The sequence below is a fragment of the Salvelinus fontinalis genome, chromosome 25 (assembly GCF_029448725.1).
Source record: "Salvelinus fontinalis isolate EN_2023a chromosome 25, ASM2944872v1, whole genome shotgun sequence".
In the NCBI taxonomy this organism is placed as follows: Eukaryota; Metazoa; Chordata; class Actinopteri; order Salmoniformes; family Salmonidae; genus Salvelinus; species Salvelinus fontinalis.
The window spans coordinates 5,328,612-5,352,690 of NC_074689.1; the positions used below are offsets into that span (position 1 = coordinate 5,328,612).

The window sequence follows — 24,079 nt, forward strand, 5'->3', positions numbered from 1 at the left end:
ATAATTTACAAAAAAGCATGTGTTTAGTGAGTCCACCAAATCAGAGGCAGTATGCATGACCACTTGTTCTCTTGATAAGTGAAGTAAAAGTAGAAGTTGTCAAAAAATATAAATAGCAAAGTAAAGTACAGATACCTCCAAAAAATGACTTAAGGAGTACCCCAAACTATTTTTACTCAATTTCTTTACTCCACTGGTTCCATGCAATATGTAAAAAATATAATTAGATATCATGCATACTTGTTGTTGAGTCTCATGAACTACAGAGAGAAGTTGACCAAAAGAGCAGATCTAGGATCAGTTTATTATCATATATCCAACATTGATTTGATAAATATTAGGTAATATAATCTGATTTCGAATCAGGTTTTAAGGAAACATTTATGCTTTCCCAGAATGCATCAGCGCTTATCCCTCCGCCATGTTTATGTTCTGATTCTCTGCCGATGGTGGTAAACAATGTTAGCTGTAGCATTAGCTTGATTTAAACACAAAAGTGTCAACATTTCAATGTATTCTGCAATTATATAGAATTGCATTTACACGGACGGAACAGTATTGCGTCATGGCGGCCAGCCCCGGAGGTATGTTAACCATCATTATTTCGGTAGACTTTGGGCTTGCAAGAGTTAGGCCGCATCATTGGCCTAACACACAATAATGCACATAAACAGATCTATAGGTAACGTTAACTGTATATCAAGATACAAGTTCATGCTGTGTAGTGAGTGTGTTGGTCAAAAGCATGTGGATATTTGAAGACATTATAACCAAGTGTAAAGCCCACAGTAAGCTAGCCAGCTAACGTTAAAACATGCCTAGATAGCTAGTTCGCTGCGCCATGTCACATTTTAATGGTCACATATTTAGCAGATGTTATTGCCGGTGTAGCGAAATGATTGTGTTTTGTGGTTGTTTTGATAACGTAATTGCAAGTTAACCTGCATGCGATAATTAGATGCATAACTTTAGAAGTTAAACATAGCTATGTTCTGTTCCCGATTCAAATAAATGCTAACGGTAGCTAGCTAACTGTATGACGCAGGCTCCGCTGCCTGGCTGGTTAGCTAGCAGGCATGGTAGCTATGTGTCGCGCTAAAATGGTGTCTTACAGTAACTTAATTTGAACTATTAAAACAAATCCTTGTTGGTTAGTAAAATGTTGTAGCTTGCTAACCACACAAAGTCATTAATTCATTGGGCGCGTTCCTCTGCCAGATTTTACATCAGGATAGGTATTTTACTGCCGCGTTCAAAACAACTGGGAACTCGGAAAAATACGAGTTCCTGAGTTAGATGACCGTTCAAATCGATTTTTCCCAGTAGGAGCAAGTTTTTTGTTGTGTTGTTTCCAGTTGGTTTGAATACACGGTTGGCGGAGATTTCCGAGCTCCCAGTTGTTTTGAACGCGGCATATGTATCAGCTAACCACATATGTTATAGAAATCTGTCAGTCGGTGAGTGTGACGTGGCACTCAACCATTGGTTGATGCATGCAACGTCTGTGCAGGGGATGTGAGCCATATGTTATAGGCTATGTATGCATTGTTCAAAAACACAGGGATCCAGACATCTCTGACTGACTTCAGTGCGTTCAAGACAACTGGGAACTCTGGGAAGAATAGTTTTGAACGGTCATCCAACTCGGAAACTCTGGCATCTTTCTGGATCTCCAACTTTCCGACCTGAAGATCACTGATGATGATGATTTTACCCGATTTTTTTGGGGGGGGTGGGGGGTTCCCAGTTGTCTTAGGGTGTGTTCCAGACAATTGGGAAGTCCGAAAAATACAAGATCAGATCATGGTCAAATCATGACTTGAGTGATCTTCTGGTCGAAAAGTTGAAGCTCTAGAAAGAGGCCAAAGTTCCCAAATTGAATGACAATTCAAAATGATTTTTCCCAGTCGGAGCTCGTTTTTTTACAGAGTTCCCAGTTGTCTTGAACGCACGGATGTCGGAACACTGATATCTGAGATTTCCGAGTTCCCAGTTGTTTTGAACACGGCATTAGGACATTGAATTGCCCTAGTCGTCTGGCCCTCGCTACATGTTCGTCGTCAGACCCACTGGCTCCAGGTCATCTACAAGGCTATGCTAGGTAAAGTGCCGCCTTATCTCAGTTCACTGGTCACGATGGCTACACCCACCCGTAGCACGCGCTCCAGCAGGTGTATCTCACTGATCATCCCTAAAGCCAAAACCTCATTTGGACGCCTTTCCTTCCAGTTCTCTGCTGCCTGCCACTGGAACGAATTGCAAAAATCTCTGAAGTTGGAGACTTTTATCTCCCTCAACAACTTTAAACATCTGCTATCCGAGCAGCTAACCGATCGCTGCAGCTGTACATAGTCCATCGGTATATAGCCCACCCCATTTACCTACCTCACCCCCCATACTGCTTTTATTTATTTACTTTTCTGCTTTTTTGCACACCAGTATCTCTACTTGCACATGATCATCTGATGATTTATCACTCCAGTGTTAATCTGCTAAATTGTAATTATTCGATTTATTGCCTACCTCCTCATGCCTTTTGCACACATTGTATATAGATTCTCTTTTTTTCTACCATGTTATTGACTTGTTTATTGTTTACTCCATGTGTAACTCTGTGTTGTCTGTTCACACTGCTATGCTTTATCTTGGCCAGGTCGCAGTTGCAAATGAGAACTTGTTCTCAACTAGCCTACCTGGTTAAATAAAGGTAAAATAAAAAAATTAAAGGACCAATAACAATCTGGTGCCCGACTTCATAGTCAATGACATGGCACGCAACCATGGGATGATGCATGCAACGTCTGAGCAGGGGAACGCACTGACCAATGAAACAACTACGGTTATCAATGGGCGGATTCGATTATTCTGAGGCGCAGGGCGCCGGTCTATGGCCCGTGATGTGAACAGTCAAAGCGGTGAGGAAGGAGCGCCCTTCTCAAATCGAACAGTAATCTGCACTGGTCGGTCATGTTGTCAACAAGGCAGCATGGTGCATGTCCAGAAACATATGTCTCTTTTCCAGAAAAATATGTTTACATTTTTAAACTAGTTTTCATTGGGAAGGCAGATAAAGCGTTTTCATCAAAAGCAATCACTTTCGCATGTGAAGACAGAATCCTACTCATTACTCCATGTGCTTAATTACGTAAAAACATTTTTTTTGCCAACATAGCCATGGGTTTTGAACGGGGCACCTGGCCCTCGCCCGGGACTTTGCCCGGTTTCTAAAACAAATGCATCCAACTTGCACCGGGTGCCCGGCCAGGTTAATCGAATCCCCTCAATTGCTGGACCGGGTTGATCAATTCATGTTATTCATGTCTATTTCCACTTTGCACATTCTTCTACTGCAAATCTACCATTCCAGTGTTTTACTTGCAATATTGTATTTACTTCGCCACCATGGCCTTGTTTTGCCTTTACCTCCCCTCACCTCATTTGCTCACATTGTATATAGACTTATTTCTCTACTGTATTATTGACTGTATGTTTGTTTTACTCCATGTGTAACTCTGTGTTGTTATATGTGTCGAACTGCTTTGCTTTATCTTGGCCAGATCGTAATTGTAAATGAGAACTTGTTCTCAACTTGCCTACCTGGTTAAATAAAGGTGAAGAAAAAAAACTTTATTGACCAGAGAGTCTTCACAGCTGGTTTCTCATGTTTTAATTTGCCAAATAGAAAGCAATGATGTGCTAACTTTGTGGCCCTCAAGGACTGGTGTTGAAGACCCTGACAGCAAACAGAGTTAAGAACCCTGTCTCTTTGTTTACAGATGATGACTTTGAAGATTATGATAAACCAGGTGCAGAGAGATCACGCAGGAGGAGAGGCGAAGATGATGATTTAGACAGGTATATCTGCTGCTTGGTGTAACATGACTGTCATAGGCTAAAGATTCAAGCATTCCCCATGTTTTGCATACCGCCTTTTCCCTTTACTGCAGGCAGTTTTAGGATTGGCCTCTAACATTAGGCTATTTTAGTTAGGCTTGGGCGGTATCCAGATTGTCATACTTTAATACCAACCTTTGTGCCATTCCGGGATATTCGATAATACCGGTACTGAACACAGGAGGTGCTATTGTAATTTGAAGGTTAGCAATGTGCAATCCCATGTGCATGTGCAATCCCATAGAGAATGCTAACGAGCGCATTGCATCGCTAACCTAAAGTATTTGCATGACAGACATCCCAGCTCAAAGTTATACAAGTAACAAAAAAATGTTTACTCAGTTTGCTGCACGCACAAAATATTTTTTTGACAGCAAGGCTCTTGATCCATGCAAAACTAGATTTGTGAAAGATATTTATGTATTTATTTTGGGCTGGATTTAACCACTTAGTTAACTAGCTACTAAATTAGCAAACCAAATGCACAACTGTAAAGCATTTAGCACATTTTAGACAGTTAACTTAATAGTTAGAATGTGTCTAGCTGGCTAACATTTACAGTTGAAGTCGGAAGTTTACATACACCTTAGCCAAATACATTTAAACTCAGTTTTTCACAATCCCTGACATTTAATCCTAGTAAAAATTCCCTGTCTTAGGTCAGTTATGATCACCACTTTATTTTAAGAATGTGAAATGTCAGAATAATACTAGAGAGAATGATTTATTTAAGCTTTTATTTCTTTAATCACGTTCCCAGTAGGTCAGAAGTTTACATACACTCAATTCGTTTTTGGTAGCATTGCCTTTTAAATTGCTTAACTTGGGTCAAACATTTCGGTATCCTTCCACAAGCTTCTAACAATAAATTGGGTGAATTTTGGCCCATTCCTCCTGACAGAGCTGGTGTAACTGAGTCGGGTTTGTAGGCCTCCTTGCTTGCACATGCTTTTTCAGTTCTGCCAACACATTTTCTATAGGATTGAGGTCAAGGCTTTGTGATGGCCACTCCAATACCTTGACTTTGTTGTCCTTAAGCCATTTTGCCACAACTTTGGGAGTATGCTTGGGGTCATTGTCCATTTGGAAGACCCATTTGCGACCAAACTTTAAATTCCTGACTGATGTCTTGGGATGTTGCTTCAATATATCCACATAATTTTCCTACCTCATGAAGCCATCTATTTTGTGCACCAGTCTCTCCTGCAGCAAAGCACCCCCACAACATGATGCTTCCACCCCCGTGGTTGACGGTTGGGATGGTGTTCTTCGGCTTGCAAGCCTCTCACTTTTTCCTCCAAACATAACGATGGTCATTATGGCCAAACAGTTATATTTTTGTTTCATGAGACCAGATGACATTTCTCCAAAAAGTACGATCTTTGTCCCCATGTGCAGTTGCAAACTGTAGTCTGGCTTTTTTATGGCGGTTTCGGAGCAGTGGCTTCTTCCTTGCTAAGCGGCCTTTCAGGTTATGTTGATATAGGACTTGTTTTACTGTGGATATAGATACTTTTGTACCTGTTTCCTCCAGCATCTTCAAGGTCTTTTGCTGTTGTTCTGGGATTGATTTGCACTTTTTGCACCAAAGTACGTTCATCTCTAGGAGACAGAACCTCGTCTTCTTCCTGAGCGGTATGACGGCTGCGTGGTCCCATGGTGTTTATACTTGCGTACTATTGTTTGTACAGATGAACGTGGTACCTTCAGGCGTTTGGAAATTGCTCCCAAGGATGAACCAGACTCGTGGAGGTCTATATTTTTTCCCCCTGAGGTCTTGGCTGATTTCTTTTGATTTTCCCATGCTGTCAAGCAAAGAGGCACTGGGTTTGAAGGTAGGCCTTGAAATACATCCACAGGTACACCCCCAATTGATTCAAATTATGTCAATTAGTCTAACAGAAGCTTCTAAAGCCATGACATAATTTTCTGGAATTTTCCAAGCTGTTTAAAGGCACAGTCAACTTAGTCTATGTAAAATTCTGACCCACTGGATTCGTGATACAGTGAAATAATCTGTCTGTAAACATTTGGTGGAAAAATTACTTGTGTCATGCACAAAGTAGATGTCCTAACCGACTTGCCAAAACCATAGTTTGTTAACAAGAAATTTGTGGGGTGGTTGAAAAACGAGTTTTAATGACTCCAACCTACGTGTATGTAAACTTCCTCATTCAACTGTAGTTGTGAATTCGATACTGTAACTAGATCAGCTGGCTGCACAACAGTGAGTGACTCACAAGGCTCTGGTCTCTCATCGTTGTGTGCTTGTAAACAAACATCACTTGACTTGGGACTACCGGTAAGTTTTATGATAAAAAATAATGTGACAGGTGAAATGAAGAGTGAGATCTTTATTTCCTAACATATTGCACAAGTTGACTGCAGGTATTTACTTAAAAAGTAGTTATAAATATTCACATTGATACAATTTTTTTTCTCCAAATAAATAGTTTCAATGGTATTGACGGCTGAAAAACCATCCTGTGGCTATTTCCAATAACTCCAGTACACGGTATATACAGTGTACCGCCCAAGCCTAATATATTAGTACAGCAGTTCCTTACTCTTAACTATGAAGCACATAACTCATGCAGAAAATATAGGCCAAGAAGAGATTTTAGGCAGAGACTATCTTTTGCAGAGACTTTGCCACCATGTCACCACATATTTTTACCAAGTGTGTTCATGAATGGAGCTGGGTGATACTGTATATACAAAAGTATACTATTGTAATTTGTAAAACAATTTTCCCAACAACAATATGACGAACAGTATGACAACATAAGGAGTTTATGATCTGAATGGTATGTAGATGTATGAGCATACCTGGTAGGAGAGAATTTGAGGTGGTACAGCTTCCATTTAAAGTACTTGCTCCTGTTTGGGGCCAGCTGAACATGACCCAGGAACAATATAGGGACTGCAGCCTATGAGGACAACATTTGTATCACTAGAATCTGGCCTTGCAGAGACGGGTCTAGTGTAAATATTGTGGAACATTGGCATCTGCTTATCATAAACATGTTGTGTTATTAGCGCACAATTTAGCCTATTAGCAGGCCTTGCTCATGAGAATTTAGGCTCCAATGAAGAATCCTGTCTAGACTAGCTGCATAGAGACTAGACCAATACATGGCATTGTAAAATGAGATACACTGCCTTGCTTTACGTCACGGTTTATCTCTTGTCTTACAGTGAATTTGATGGTGATTTGCTCGACGAGGATTGGCTGACAGCCAAAAAGGTAAGACAAAGGACTCCCCATCTCCTGTGTTTGTGATTACTTTCATAGCATTCATAGGTGCCTCTGCCATGCTAACCTATGACACATATTAAGAATGCAGCCTGCCAGCTGTAGGAAAGGTGAATTAGCCTTGATCCCATAAAGTTAGACCTCACAGTGATGTTACATTTTGCAGTAGGCTTGTGCCAGGTGGTTCCACCACAGGGGCATTTATTGATGTGAGCTAGGAGGAAGTACAGTGGGCAACAAAAAATATCTTAGGGTGTTTTTTTTGGTACATATAGTCCTTTTTGGAGAGAGAAAAACAGTCCTCTTTAAAGTGGGAAAAAAAACATAAAAGAACTCGGTTCTCTTTGTATTCACATTGCCTTTGAATGAGGACCCAATTCTTATATCTAATATCTCCCTCACTAACTTTAAGCATCAGCTGTCAGAGCAGCTTACCGATCATTGCACCTGTACACAGCCCATCTGTAAATAGCCTACCCAACTACCTCATCCCCATATTGTATTATATATTTTTTTGCTCCTTTACACCCCAGCATCTCTACTTGCACATTCATCTTCTGCACATCTATCACTCCAGTGTTAATGCTAAGTTGTAATTATTTCGCCACTATGGCCTATTTATTGCCTTACCTCCCTAATCTTACTACATTTGCACACACTGTATATAGATTTTTCTATTGTGTTATTGACTGTACTGTATTGAATATATCCCATGTGTAACTCTGTGTTGTTTGTGTCGCACTGCTTCGCTTTATCTAGGCCAGGTCGCAGTTGTAAATGAGAACTTGTTCTCAACAGGCCTACCTGGTTAAATAAAGGTGAAATTTGAAGAAAAAATAAAAACTCTTTTGCCATTTCACGTCACCCATTTTGTGGTCCGAGCCCTCTTTATATTAGCATTGCTATGTTTAGAAAGAAACAAATATATTTTCCTAACATTCACTCAATGCACCCTGGGACAAACCATTTCATCAGAATGTGTTATTGGACAGCTAGATATACCTACTTAAATTTTGGAAGCTAATAGATTGCATTTGTTAAATGAGACATAATAGTATCTTCTGATTACAATTATTAACATAAATATTATTGGTAACATAATAAATAGCAGAAGAATAGCTGCAGATTAAATCGTGCTGTAATTGAAAATTGTACACCCAGTGTAGGCTACTGCTCTTTTAAGAGCTATAATTTATTTTGTACCCTATGTTGTGATTCTCACCAAATACACTACATGACCAAAACCAACTGCTCGTCAAACATCTCATTCCAAAATAATGGGCATTAAAATGGACTTGGTCCCCCTCTTTGCTGCAGTAACAGCCTCCACTCTTTTGGGAAGGTTTTCTACTAGATGTTGGAACATTGCTGCAGGGACTTGCTTCCAATCATCCACAAGTCTTAGTGAGGTCAGGAATGATGTGAGGTGATTAGGCCTGGCTTGCAGTCTGCGTTCCAATTCATATCAAAGGTGTTCCCTGAGGTTGAGGTCAGGACTCTGTGCAGGCCAGTCAAATTCTTCCTCACCGATCTCGACAAACGATTTCTGAATGGACCTTGCTTTGTGCATGGGGGCATTGTCATGCTGAAACAGGAAAGGGACTTCCCCAAAATGCTGCCACAAAGTTGGAAGCACAGAATCGTCTATAATGTCATTGTATGCTGTGGCGTTATTTCCCTTCACTGGAACTAGGGGGCCTAGCCCGAACCATGGAAAAACAGCCCCAGACTTTTATTCCTCCTCCACCAAACTTTACTGTTGGCACTATGTATTGGGGGCAGGTGTTGTTCTCCTGGCATCTGCCAACCCGTCAGACTGCCAGATGGTGAAGTGTGATTCAATACTCCAGAGAACGCGTTTCCACTGCTCCAGAGTCCAATGGCAGGGAGCTTTACACCAATTTAGCCAATCCTTGGCATTGTGTGTGGCTGCTCGGCCATGGTAATCCATTTCATGAAGATCCCGACAAACTGTTCTTGTGCTGATGTTGCTTCCAGATGCAGTTTGGAACTCGGCAGTGAGTGTTGCAACCGAGGACAGACAATTTTTACGTGCTTCAGCACTCAGCGGTTCCGTTCTGTGCTCTTGTGTGGCCTACCACTTCAAGGATGAGCCATTGTTACTCCTAGATGTTTCCACTTCACAATAACATCACTTACAGTTGACCGGGGCAGCTCTAGCAGGGCAGAAATTTGAAGAACTAACTTGTTGGAAAGGTGGCGTCCTAGGACGGTGAATGTCAATGAGCTCTTCAGTAAGGCCATTCTACTGCCAATGTTTGTCTATGGAGATTGCATGGCGGTGTGCTCTATTTTATACACCTGTCAGCAACGGGTGTGGCTGAAATAGCTGAATCCACTAATTTGAAGGGGTGTCCACATACTTTTGTGTGTGTGTATATATGGTGTATTTCCAAAATAACCTATGTGTGGAGGTTTTACTTCAGATTATTTGTTAGCAATATGTGATTTTTAGACTAAATGAGCTTCATAAACTGTTTACTCGGTTGTTGGGTTTGAATAGTGTGAGAAGACAACATATTTGGTGAGAATCACAACAGGGTACAAAGTCTATTCTAGCTTTTTAAAGGGCAGTAGCCTACATAGGGTGTACAATTTTCAATTACAGCATTATTTAATCTGCCGTTATTCTTCTGCTATTTACCCATAGTATCTTCTGATTTAAAATTGTTGGCGCTTTTAACTAAATTCAATCTATTCGCTTCCCAAATGTAAGTAGGTATATCTAGCTGTCCAATAACATATTCTTATGAAATGACTTATCCCAGAGTGCACTGAGTGAATGTTGGACAAATATCTTGGTTCCTTTCTAAACATAGCAACTCGGACCACAAAATTGATGAAGTGAACTGGCAAAAGAGTTGCGTCCTCATTCAAAGGCAAGGGCAATGTGAATACAAAGAGAACTGAGTTTTTTTCCATTTTGTATTTAAAGAGGACTATATGTGAGAACACACTTAACCTGCCCAGATTGCCTTCACCACATGAGAATAAAGCATCCTTTTGGACCGAAGGAGATCCCCATGTTTATTTGAACTATTTTATTCATTCTCAAGTATTTACCTAAAATATGTGAGATCAGCAATCTAATTCGATCATACATAGCCCTATACATTCAATATGATGTGGTTTGTAGAAATGAAAGAACACTTCACTTTTGGTTGATATTCAGTAGTTGTACTATAGTCGACCTTGCCATCCAAAGCCTTGGCTTGCAAGGAATGAATAACATGAGCTAGAACATACTGATCTGTTCTGGGTTGTTTTTCTTGATTTTAGAATCCCTCAGAAGTGTCAGATGAGGAATTGAACGATGACCTTCTGCAAAGCGACGACGAAGATCAAAACATGTAAGTTCATTGTATCTACGTGGTCTGATTGTGCTGATTGCATTTCCGTACTTAATATGTAGACACTTGACATTACAATTTTTGAGCTGCAGTCTCCTTAGTTTATAATTTAGGACGTTCACCCATAAAATGATTAATGCGTTCAAGGTTTCTACAAATATGTCCACACAACTTGAAAATTCAGTCAGAAAAACAATGGTCCAAACCCCCATGTCTCTACCATATATGGTTACACACGATTTATTCTGAGAATGTAGCATGTTTAGAGTGAGTGGAATGTCATCACAGGCATGATCAAAAAGTGGTAACTACTCAATAGAACTCTTTGGCGCTGCTCCGCGGCAGAACGGTGCTAACTTTGAACGTCAACTGACAAGCTAACTAGTGGCTGCAGGTTCGGGAGTGGAAACAACGACCCCTGAAATCTGCTGAACACAAAACAAATAGGGGACTAAATATGTATTTCTTTACAAAGCTAAACAGACTGCATTTCAATATCCACCCTCCGCGAAGACAATCTGTTCCTGTTTTCATTGTGCGTTTCCCTTTAAAACGCCATAGAAATGTCCCCTCTCAGCGTAGATTGATCGCCAGTATAGGCAATGAAAGCCAAGGATCTGGAGGTGAAAATGACAAAGGTATTTTTTATTGGTCCAACCAGTGGAAACACCTCCAAATAATACCACCTCACAACACCAAATATGGAAGAGATACAACCAAGAGCGGCGCGTTCTAAACTAGCAACGTTCACAGCAAATGAACGTTCATCAACACTGTAGAGAACCAATCAATCTAGTGAGTCATTCTATGTCATTTATAAAGAAAACTACGTTTTGACATTAATTTCGAAGCACTTTCTTGAATTGCCCTGTTGTTCTCTACATTGTACAGCATTGAGTGAACACCCTATATAATTGTGTGTTTTTGCCTTTCAGCGGCCAGGGCATTAGCCTCAATGCTACTCTAGGCGAATTTGACCAGCAGGTGAACCCCGTAGACTACACAGACATAGAGAGGGGCTACCAGCAGGAGGGGGGAGAGTACGTGGATGAGTACAGCCAGCCCAATGACATGGAGATGCCAGACGGCCAAATGGAATACTCAGGAGAACAGGCCGAAGGCGACGGGATTTACCAGGACGAAGTGTTAGACATTCAAATCAATGAGCCTCTAGACGATGAATTTCAAGTGAGTCACCCCACCCCCATCTCCCCTCCTTCTGTCTTACTCCATTGTATCTTGAAAAGATAACGTTGATTTCCCCGTCTTGGGTTTCAGGGGGCACATATCAAATCTATTCAGGGGGCGCTAAAGGGGATGCGTGTTGGGTAGGGGTGGGGGGGGATTAGATTCATTATCACTCTCCGCCAGTTGATTTCTCCCTTCGCTGACAAAGTTGGTGTTGACAGCTTGTTTGGCGGTAGGTAGGTAATGCTCTGGTGTCTGTCGGCTGTGACGCCCGGTGCCATTGTGACCTTGGGCCCTGTATCTTTGTCCGGCTAAAGAGCCGCTTTGTGCGAGGAAGACGCGCTGCCAATCGGTGGAGGTTTACGCGCGGGGCTTTTATCTCGGGCTCTCGACTCCATCTGATAAACTCTCACATAGGTGAAAAGATTATTGACCTTCCCAAGGACAACCCGACACCCCATACAGTCCTGAAATGATTGATGCGATTTTCCCCGTTATTTATTTCCAAAACCTCGAAGTGAAGAGGGGAAAAAGATAAGACTAGATTAATGTGTGATGTCTGTGATGGCCCGATTTACCAAGGTGTGATGACGCTTGACACCTGTCTGACAAAGACGTATTACTTTCTCCACACTGAAAATGAAGCCCTTGACCTTAGTAGGGTTGCACGGTTTCACTTCATGCTTACTTTGAAAAAAACCCAGTGAGTGCGTATTGCACATTTTGTGTTTTTGTGTGTAGTAACTATGTTTACAAGGTGACTTGACTGCCTGGGCTTAAACACTTCTGTTTGCAGTGCTATTCAGAGGTAATATGTGGAACAGTTTAAAGGATTAAGCCCTTTCTGTCCCTTCGGGGCAGTCAGTCTGTCTATCCTTCTGCTGCCAAGGGTATTTGTCTGCAATATTACGTGTTGGTTTGGCAGGTTAATGGTGCAGAACACCAAACACTGGCCTGCGACCTACACACTGACCTCATTTGACGGTTATGAAGCACCTAGTGGCTTCTCAATGGAAATATGCTTTGGAAAAAGTGTAACTACGCGAGTTGCGACCACATGGTATATCAAAGATGAGTTGGAAGGCTTTTAGTGTTTTGTTTTTTTTATCACCGGAATCGCAGTTTTCGGAACCATAAAACTGTTGTATCATGTGTGTGATGTTCCTGCATGGCATTGAGTCATGATCTTCTAAAGTGAGCCAATAAAGCAGCGATTTGTGCAGTAGTCAGAAGCTAGCTCGATGATATTTTCACCATCACTGATCCGGAGAGTGTGTCCCCCCCCCTTGCATTTCTGTATATCATGTCAAACATTTACATCTCATTGAATTTCAAATGCCGTCAGGAATAGTAATGAAGCCTGCTCCCACTGTTATGGTAATTCAAAAGAGGCTCCCCCTTTCTAAACCCCACCCCCCTCCCTGCTAACCCCCCCCCCCCCTTCATAACATTTCAATGTTTCCCCTTTTATACTCGCGGTTAATATTTTCATTAAAGGGAAACACTGCAGTATTTTTGGCTCTACCGTTATTCCTTTAGACATCAGTTCCATGGGGATATAGTTAGCCTAAACCCACAGAGGCTGTAATCTTAGGCCAGTGTCATACCATCCTCCTAATATTAATAGTAACAGTAAACATAAGCCAATACAAGGGTGGTAGAAAGAGGGAATGTACTTCATCGACAGTGCCTTCAGAAAGTATTCATACCACTTGACATATTCCACGTTTTGTTGTGTTTCAGCCTGAATTCAAAATGGATGAAATATAATTGTTGTTCACCCATCTACACAAAATTCCCCATAATGACGAAGTGAAAACATGTTTTTAGAAATGTTTTGCAAATTTATTGAAAATTATATATAGAAATATCCGATGACATAAATAACCTCTTTGATATGATGCTCCAAATTGAGCTCAAGTGCATCCAATTTGCTTTGATCATCCTTAAAATGTCACTACAACTTGATTGGAGTCCATGCATGGTCAATACCATTGTTTGGGCATGATTTAGAAATGAACACACGTGTCTATATAAGATCCCACAGTTGACAGCGAAGTCCAAGGAACTGTCCGTAGATCTCTTGTGATGAGGCATATCAACTCAGAAAGGAAAAAAATCCCCTTTTCAGGACCCTGTCTTTCAAAGATAATTCGTAAAAATCCAAATAACTTCACAGATCTTCATTGTAAAGGGTTTGAACACTGTTTCCCATGCTTGTTCAATGAAACATAAACAATTAATGAACATGCACCTGTGGAACGGTCGTTAAGACACTAACAGCTTACAGACGGTAGGCAATTAAACTCATAGTTATGAAAACTTAGGACACTAAAGAGGCCTTTCTACTGACTCTGAAAAACACCAAAAGAAAGATGCCCAGGGTCCCTGCTCATCTGCGTGAACGTGCCTTAGGCATGCTGCAAGGAGGCATGAGGACTGCAGATGTGGCCAGGGTAATAAATTGCCATGTTCGTGCTGTGAGACGAACGCCTAAGACATGCCCTACAGGGAGACAGGACGTACAGCTGATCGTCCTTGCAGTGGCAGACCACGTGTAACAACACCTGCACAGGATGGGTAGATCCGAACATCACACCTGTGGGAGTACAATATGGCAACAACAACTGCCCGAGTTACACCAGGAACGCACAATCCCTCCATCAGTGCTCAGACTGCCCGCAATAGGCGGAGGATGGACTGAGGGCTTGTAGCCCTGTTGCAAGGCAGGTCCTCACCAGACATCACCGGCAACAACGTCGCCTGTGGGAACAAACCCACTGTCGCTGGACCAGACAGGACTGGCAAAAAGTGATCTTCATGGACGAGGCGCGGTTTTGTATCACCAGGGCTGATGGTCGGATTCGCATTTATCCTCGAAGGAATGAGCGTTACACAGAGGCCTGTACTCTGAAGCAGGATTGATTTGGAGGTGGAGGGTCTGTCATGGTCTGGGGCAGTGTGTCACAGCGTCATCGGACTGAGCTTGTTGTCATTGCAGGCAATCTCAACTCTGTGCGTTACAGGGAAGACATCATCAGAACCTGCAGGTGCCTTGGTGGAAGAGTGGGGTAACATCTCACAGCAAGAACTGGCAAATCCGTTCATGAGCAGGAGATGCACTGCAGTACTTAATGCAGCTGGTGGCCACACCAGATACTGACTGTTACTTTTGATTTTGACCCCCCCCCCTTTGTTCAGGGACACATTATTACATTTCTGTTAGTCACATGTCTGTCAGACTGTTAAACAGCCATCACTAACATTGAGTGGCTGCTGCCAACATACTGACTCATCTCTAGCCACTTTAATAAGGAAAAAATTGATGTAATAAATGTATCACTAGCCATTTTAAACAATGCCACTTCATATAATGTTTACATACCCTACATTACTCATCTCATATGTATATACTGTATTCTATACCATCTACTGCATCTTGCCTATGCCGTTCGGCCATCACTCATTCATATATTTTTATGTACATCTTCTTATTCATTCCTTTACACTTGTGTGTATAAGGTAGTTGTGAAATTGTTAGGTTAGATTACTTGTTAGATATTACTGCATGGTCGGAACTAGAAGCACAAGCATTTCGCTACACTCGCATTAACTTCTGCTAACCATGTGTATGTGACAAATCAAATTTGATTTGACTAGTATTTAGAATATGGATTCTGAATCTCTCCATGTTGTTGTAGGTGGATGATTACTCGGCAAGCTACAGAGATGGAGAACAACCAGAGCATCTAGAGGAGGAGGCAGAGCAACAGGAAGCACCAGAGGGGGAAGAAGAGGAAGACTCTCAGCTCACAGAGGAGGTGTGAACAGAATGGGTCTCCCTCACTCACTGGCTATGTCCCAAGCGGCACCCTATTCCCTATATATTCCTATATAAGCAACTACTTAGAGTTTCAGGTCAAAAGTAATGCACTATATAGGAAATAAGGTACATTTGGGACGCAGATATTAATATTCAGAGACCCTTTTTGTCTGATGTATTGCGTTGAGTCAATGGCTGTTGTGCTGACTGACGCTCGCTGTGTGGCGATTTTGGAGTTACCTAGCTAAAAAAAGTGTGCGTCGCTAATTCTCATGGTTTAAACCATACTGAAGGCCTGCATCTTTTGTGAAGTGTTGTGAAATCAGATAACACCTCGTATGTTCATGGTTGCAGTTTATAGGCCTACAAGATGAACACTATCCATATAATCTGATGGGTTGTTCATAGTTTACGACTAAGATGATCCCTATATTTCCAAAGGCTGAAAATGAACCAGAGCCAGAGGAAGAAGTGAAGGAGGAGGAAGACGAGGATGAAGAGGAAGACGACGATGGACAGTCTGGCCGGTTGCGTTTCAAAACGGAGCGCAAAGACGTCACGTCCGGCATTGTGCGGCTGGCAGATGCAGCAAACAAAAGAAGAAACATTCCTGAAACATTAGGTACAATTATTTACAACCTTGCACTCAGTTAGGAAACTCTGATTCAAATGTCTAAAAACACTTTGCTTCGTATTTGTTAAATGTAAGATGTTTGGGCTTTGTTTGGTCGACTTGGTTAAGGTTGAAGAGCATTTCACGTTTAACTCTAAAATGCATTTACACAACATGGATCAAAAGAAACTGCTCAACAAATCCATCTTGAGCAAGTCCTCCTAAATGGGCTGTATTTGAGGGCTGGTTTCCCGGACATAGCTTTAAGCCTAGTCCTAGAATAAAAAGCATGCTCAATGGAGATTCTTCTTAAGAAGTGCTTTTTAGTCGAGGACAAGGCTTAAATCTGTGTCTGGGAAACTACCCCTGAATGTTGCAATGCTCACTTCCTGATGTGTTTTGCTCACCAGAGCTCTCTGAAGAGGCCAAAGCAGACCTGATGGAGTTTGAGGAGAAGGAGCGCCAGAGGAAGCAGGGCCGCTTTGGGGGCCGAGGAGGAAGAGGAGGAGAGAGAGGAGGATTCAGAGGACGAGGAGGAAGAGGGGGGTTCCCCGGATTCGGGATGGGAGACTTTGGTGGAGGAAGAGGACGAATGAATGACCAGAGGCTCCCAATTATTCCACTGCATATGGGCATGCAGGTAAATCTTAACTAAATGAACCAACACAATGCAAAAGGTTTGCTTCATGTTTTCATTTTTGCCAAGGAAAAGATATAGTGGTACTGGTATCATCCTGGCCCTAATGTTTACCTGCAAAACTAATAAGGCACAGCCATGAAGGCTTCTGGTGATTGTTCGCAAATATGCCGTTCTCTCCATGGCCTATTGGAACCGTGATCACTTGTGCGTGAACAAAGTCAATTATTCCGCTTCTCTGCTCCCCTTATCAATGTTGATATATGGATTATACCAAAAACGTTGGCGGTAGTCCATTTAGACAGAATTATATGAAATTAATTTTGTTCTTTGCGTAGGATTTAGTTTATCGTGGCCTTTTATTAGATATCTTTTGAAGCATATAATCCCTTAATTTAAGTTGTTCATCCATTTGAAGTCATTTCTGGATAGGCCATGTCTGCAGATAAGACTTTTCCCAGACATTTTTTTCTCTCCGGAATAAAAAATCCCGAAGCTTCTGCACACGTTTCTTTACTTCACGCACACATTTTGTGGCCTCCTTCCCTTCACATTTTTCTCACTGTCAATCGTGAATGAAAATTCTTACATTTTTACCAGTGAAACGCCCATGCAGCATCTGCATACAAACCATTTGATCTCAATCAGTTTCATGAGGATAGGCATTTAGATTTTCTTGAGTTTATACAGTGTTTTGAAGTTGCCCACAGTGTTGTTTTGAATTATGTATAGTGAGCGAATATTAGAGCAGATGGTGTTCACAAATTGCAGCATAGCCTACTTGTGTATTTTGTCTAGTGGCGTGCGCTGTTGAGTTTTGGTCACATGAGTGAAAAAATTCTGTGGTGTTTTTGTCTTAAGCCTGTCGCATGCTTCCCAGTTGAAACAGTTAGCGCATATTTTGTGAGGTTTTTGTTCGTTTTGGTGTTCGGCAGTTTTTTAGGGAGCTGTTCTCGCACATTTTTTTCTTTGAGGCAAGTCTAAGTTCGGTAGACGAGGTCTACGCCCATTCGTCAGTGATTGGTCAAAAGTTGGGGTGGGAACTATGGACAGGGGTTTTCAATGAAGTGTTTGCTGTCTTTCAACGAGAGAGAGAGCACAGCAGCAGTTAGGCCCTACTGTCTGCAGTGTCCTACTAGTTTTCATGCAAGTTGTTTCACTTGAGAAGAATGCACCAAACAGCTTAGCTAGATGAAAAATTGCACGACTAAGACCTCCTCAGCCGAAACGTCGAAATGAATGACAGATTTCTTGATATATCTTAGATTCATTCGGGTTCATATTTTGAGGAAGTGTTACTCCGTATGTTGTTACGGTGGCTCAAGAGGGACGAACAACATTAATATTGCCACTTTTTTTGAAGGTTTTTTAGCACAGACGTTTGCGTTGCCTAGCCGAGGTGGCTAGGAGCAAACCGAACCTATGTATACAGTAATGTAATACTATGCTATTGCATTTGTTATGCAGAATATTATCAATATGTGATCTTGCAGACATTGATTCAGCTTTGATCCGACTTCATTAAACAAGCACCATTCGCCAGAGTAGCCTGCTCTCTACGAGTGAAGTAGAGCATAAGCACGTGCGGAGAAGGTGATCGGCTTTGGCATCTTTAGTCCGGACAAAAGAAACGATCAGACAAAACTCACGTCCGCAGCCACTCCGTTCTCTATATGAAAAATGAAAATCCTTTTAAACATGCTTCTTTAAGAGGTATGGGAACGCTCAACTGACATTCATGCATTCGTGTTAGTGGCGATGTACTGTGTGGGGAATGACTGGAGGGGTGAAAATATTTTAACTTGGTTTAGAATTGATATATGACTGGCCAACGGGTAATTGAATAGGAGCTAAACTTAACGTATAGGCCTAGGTGAGGGATTAGTGGTGTCTTTATTTAACTAATTTACTGAGCAATACACCCCCCCCCCCCCCCCCCCCCCCACTTAAAATATTTTGTCTTACCCATTCACCCTCTGAATGGCACACATATACAATCCATGTCTCAATTGTCTCAAGGCTTAAAAATCCTTATTTAAGCTGTCTCCTCTCCTTCATCTACACTGATTGAGGTGAATTTAACAAGGGACACTAATAAGGGATCATAGCTTTCACCTGGTCAGTCTGTCATGGAAAGAGCAGGTGTTCGTAATGTTTTGTATACTCAACATATCTGACTTGTTGTATTTGTCTTCCCTCTTTCTCCCCCACTCTCTCTCTCTCTCTCCTTCCCTTCAATTAGCAGTCTCCCTCCAGAATGCCTCCCCCTCACCACCAAACTCATCAGCAGCATCGCCAGGGCGGCCCCGGTGGCCCCCGAGGGCCTCTTTTCCAGGAGCACAGTGGGGGCTCGCTGGCCCAGCAGCCCCTGCAACCCCTCATCCCCCAGCACATGGCCCACCGTAGCTCTCCCTCCTCACACGGGGCACCAGTCAGGCCCCAGATGGACCCGCCTCCCCGCATGATGAGTCCTCCTCCTTCACACAACCACCCCCACCAGCAACAACAGCAGCAGCAGCAGCCCAAGAACATCCACATCAATCCCCATTTCAGGGGCCCAGCGTCCTCCCCTGCACAAGGTAGGTCTGCACTTCCGGGCTGCTCCGCATGTTTGCAGGGTTTGGCTTGCGTTCCAAGTAGCACCCTATTCCCTATATAGTGCATTACTTTTGATTTTGTCATACATGGCACCTTATTCCCTTTGGGCCCAGGTCAAAAGTAGGTCTTTATTTAGGGAACAGGGTGTCATTTGAGTGGCCCACTGGGTCCTTTTTCATTCAGTTTTGGACTTATTGTAAGGATAGCACCGCTGTTGAATGTTTTGAATATTTACCTCTAAGCAAAGGCGTACGTTGCCGTGTGGTTGGCAGTTATCCGAGCACTGCTTAGAAAAGTGTCTGGATTAGAATGTCATGTTGTTGTTTGGGTTGAATGACAAGTGAATAGGGCTTTCAGCCAGTAATAGGTTTATTTACTTGTCGTTTTTTGGCGGTATCTCCATTCCATTCCTTGAGATTGGTTTATCTTCCCTGTCTGTCCAGACTGAAATGTGTTGGTGAGGTGTTTGTGTGTGTGGTTCTCTGTGTGTGAAAAGATCAGGGATTGCCTTCAGTCATGACTAGGGGCGTGTGTAACAGAGATAGACAGACGGTGTGTGTTTTGAGGGGAGGGGGGTGGACAGGATAACGGGAGTGTTTACCAGAGGTTGGCATATGTCCCTTAACCCATATTTGCAACGAATTGTCCTTTTCAATTCCTGTGGAAAATGAATGACCATTACCAGATGCAACTCAAACTGATTTATGAATTGAAGATGCATGGAGTATTTACTGAAGTCAAAAAGCCTCATACTGTGTGATGAAATGGCCTCTTTCAGAGCCGAAACTACCCGTCCTCCTTGTCCATTAGACAACTTCAACCGCAATGCTTCGCTATGTTCCCTCATTCCTTTTTGCCTCTGTCCAGCTGTGTACAAATGTGAGCCCATCTCGGAGGTGAAATGTAAGATGCGTGCCGGTGAATCAGCCTTTAGTACACACAGAGGTGTCTAATGGACTACCCCTCCTTCTCCCCACCCCTGCGTTCTCTCTTCCTTTTCTCATTTCTCTCTTGACCCCTCCCCTTTCGGTCTCTCTGCCCCCTGCCCCATCTACATCATTTGCTCGGCTCTCTCTCACCCCCCCCCCCTTCTCCTTCTCTCTCTCATTGCAGTGCCCTTGATGTCTCCTGCCCAGAGCCAGCCCAGACCTGCTGCGAGTCCTCAGAGGTTCCCTGTGAGTAGCAGCTGCTCCTACACACACTCCCCCATCACACGGTTAGCGCTGGGCCTCTTTGTGAGGAAATATCATTATCGCAATTAGATACTCGCTCTGGTCCAAATACTGCTGGAGCAAATCTGTAAACACTCATACCGAGTCTGTCTGCACAACTGGAAATGGTTGATAGGGGCTTTTGGCCGTGGCTGGCCTTCTTGGAGGGCTGTGGTGGCTGAGGCTTAAATTAGTTAGCACTCTTTATGGATGTGCTCGGGCTCAAACCATGTGGTTGGCTTCACAATGGAATCCTGAAATCAGGGGTCTGTCCCAAATGGCACCCTTTTCCCTACATAGTGCACTCATTTTGACCAGAGTCCTATGGGAATAGGGTATCATTAGGGACATAGTCTAGGATACAGCCCACTACCACCAGTGAAAATACTACTTTTTAGGGAAATTTTGTGGCACAAAGCAGAACAGACCTTTAGAAGGCTGTTTTGAATTAGAAAAACAACCAATAACATAATTTTGGTTTAATACTAAGGGATAAATAGATATTCAGGTAGTTAAGAAAAGGAAACTGGAATCATTGAAGAACCTCTGAGGCTGCGTTTAGACAGGCACCTGAATTCTGATCTTTTAACCAATCAGATCTGAAAAAGATCTGATGTGATGGGTCAAAAGACCAATTCGTGAAAAATAATATCAGAATTGGGCTGCCTGTCTAAACGCACCCAGAGTAACATAGAATCCATTACAGAAATGACAGGAAAGGAATGCCTTTGAAGTGATTACAGTACTGGCGGGGAAGTGGATTGGCCAGTCAGCCAACTGTGCCTCAAGTTACTTAGGTTGCATTAGTACTGGGCGATTATATCACATTCATTCAAATGTATGTCTATTGCGCGATATTCCAAATGCCTGTATTGTAAGAAGGTTTTGAGGTTTTGTTATTTTCCGTTTTTATGAGTGTTTGTCGGCTTGTTCTCATGTTGTATTTTTGGTCTCCCCTCCTTCGTGCCTCTGTGCTGTGTGTACCTTCCCCATTGACACCATAGATATGTATATAATGAAGAAATGTAAGTCTCCGCCCTAACAATGGGAGTTGTTGTCCCAAAGGCTGGAAGGCGGGCAAAAACTTTGGTCCAAAATAATCCCATAGAAATGCATTGGTCTTATTTTGGACAGATTTTAGATTTTATCGCCTCTTCCTCTATGGTTTACACACACACCAAGCCCCTCCCTCTGCCTCTCATGCCAACAAAGTTGAGATCACATCTTCCTCTGGTAAGCGGTTTCAACTCACTATTTGCATTTGAGGTTTGGTCCAAAATAATCGGTAATATGAACACCAAAACACATTCTGACAAGAAGTTCACTTTTCAAACGCTACCCTTTTCATGTCTCATCTACTCAAATTGCACGCATAGCAAGCACTACTAAAACGAGAGTATCATTGAACATTGATTCTGGAAAATGAATGCTCAGTTTGTCACGTGTGGAATTGGTACGTTAGCAGCATTTGAGCCAAAGACTCTTATACTAGCTGTCTAGTCTGTGTTTTGTAAATGTGCAATTAGCATGAACACAATCATATAAGGAATTGCCAACTCTTTGTCATTCTGAGAAGTAAGTTAGGCCACTTGATTTCAGCATCCGAACAAAGTGCACAGGCTAGCATGCTTTTCAAACAGTTGGAGACGGACAGAAGGCTGTGTTCATAACAATTCAACTGTTCAACCTTGTTAGCAAATAGATCCAAGTTGGCTAAACTTGAAATATAAAGATTAGCTGGCTAATCGCTAGCACGAGGGCTTGATGAGACCTGTGTTCATTTTCTATAGCCTAATACCTGCTACAAGAAGTCATTATTGGTGAATGTGCATTATGCGTGGTTAAATTTGTAACAAAAAAGGGCATTTTCATAGATGGACTTGAAAGCCAGATCCATTATTATTGCCAAAAAAAAGCAAGTAACTATTTTCATGAAATGTTGTAATTATTAGTGGGTCTTATGGTTGTGGAAGGCTTATATTTAGCCTTGGTATAACTTCACAAGTCCTGAATTCATTAGATTATTACTGACTGTTTGAAATGCAGTGTATTTGACCTTTCATTGTATATAACGCATATTTAGAGAAATCATTTGTAAAAAATCGAAATACAGTACCAGTCAAAAGTTTGGACACGCCTGCTCATTCAAGGGTTTTTCTTTATTTTTACTATTTTCTACATTGTAGAATAATAGTGAAGACATCAAAACTATGAAATAACACACATGGAATCATGTAGTAGCCCAAAAATGGTTAAACAAATCTAAATATATTTTAGATTCTTCAAAGTAGGCACCCTTTGTCTTGATGACAGCTTTGCACACTCTTGGCTTTCTCTCAACCAGCTTCATGAGGTAGTCACCTGGAAGGCATTTCAATGAACAGGTGTGCCTTATAAAAAAAAAAAGGTGGATTTTTTCCCCCTTTTTAATGTGTTTGAGCCAAACAGTTGTGTTGTGACAAGGTAGGAGTGGTAAGGACTGGGGGTCTCCGAGGAGAGGTACGTCTACTGATGTAGAGAACGGTGCCAAGCGAATTGATGCCCAGGCATCAGGTGGCACTGGTGCTGACTGACACCTTCTCGGGAAGAGCGTTTTATATGGATTAATGCAAATCAGACATTGACAAATGGCTGCATCCAATTGCATTTGGCAAAGATGTACTTACAAACCTTGTCAACAAATGAGCCAGGATCTCGCGTTTAGAGTCTGAATACAATTTTGTCGTTTTTCAAATAACAATCGTCCTCGTCTCCTTTCCAGTCTGTCATTGTGGTGGACGTTGATAGCAGAGAGGGCGCCAGTGTGTAGCAGAGCTGTTTTTCACTATTATCAGAGTTGGAGGGAGGGAGAGGCTGGGCTGATGCCTAACATAGTGTTGGATTCCCCAGCTGTCATTCACATTTAGGCTGCTGTTGCCAGGGACACGATTTGAAATGCAGGTGACAAAACACCCAGCAACATTCATTTACCACTGGGCAGCAGATTATGGATGATTATCATACATTATCATACCATCAGATTTAATTGTTCAAGAAGGGGAGGGGTGATTCCCCCCCCCCCCCCCCCCCCCACCAAATATGTATTATCATTCTATAAAACTTTTGGAAAATGAAATATGAAATATTAATCTGAGGTTCCAATTAAGAGATAATTAGGGGCTATGGCGATAGAAACTGCTCGTCAAGAATACATTTTTAGGTTTGTAATTTGGCCCAAATGTACATTTCTTGAGTCTAGCATAAAAAATTATCCAGTATATCAAGGGACTGGTGGTTAAAATATAATATATTTTGCCATTTGTTCCAAATATGAATATGTTGTAATATCATCAGGTTAGATATTGAAAAGATAAAAGTAGCCTAGGTTCCACATTGTCCAAGCTACAAAGATGACATTAAAAGGTGACATTGAAGTCACATCAGGGCAAATTTCTGTCTGATGGTGGAGGCACTTGTCTAACATATCTTTTAGTCTCATTGGTCAACAG

General features: G+C 42.1%; 1 protein-coding gene across 3 annotated transcripts in view; it reads left to right on the forward strand.

Moving 5' to 3' along the window:
- The first annotated feature begins 410 nt into the window (after positions 1-410).
- Positions 411-24,079, forward strand: part of rbm33a (RNA binding motif protein 33a) — a 44,413-nt gene continuing 20,744 nt past the window's right edge. For 2 of the 3 annotated variants that reach the window (XM_055881212.1, XM_055881214.1), the window contains exons 1-10: positions 411-584; positions 3,777-3,855; positions 7,093-7,141; positions 10,451-10,521; positions 11,457-11,709; positions 15,411-15,530; positions 15,974-16,154; positions 16,556-16,785; positions 19,025-19,361; positions 20,494-20,555. In XM_055881212.1, the coding sequence (XP_055737187.1) occupies positions 566-584; positions 3,777-3,855; positions 7,093-7,141; positions 10,451-10,521; positions 11,457-11,709; positions 15,411-15,530; positions 15,974-16,154; positions 16,556-16,785; positions 19,025-19,361; positions 20,494-20,555 (1,401 nt within the window). In that variant the 5' untranslated portion in view covers positions 411-565. The remainder of the gene's footprint in view (positions 585-3,776; positions 3,856-7,092; positions 7,142-10,450; positions 10,522-11,456; positions 11,710-15,410; positions 15,531-15,973; positions 16,155-16,555; positions 16,786-19,024; positions 19,362-20,493; positions 20,556-24,079) is intronic. The other variant, XM_055881213.1, reaches the window with a different exon arrangement.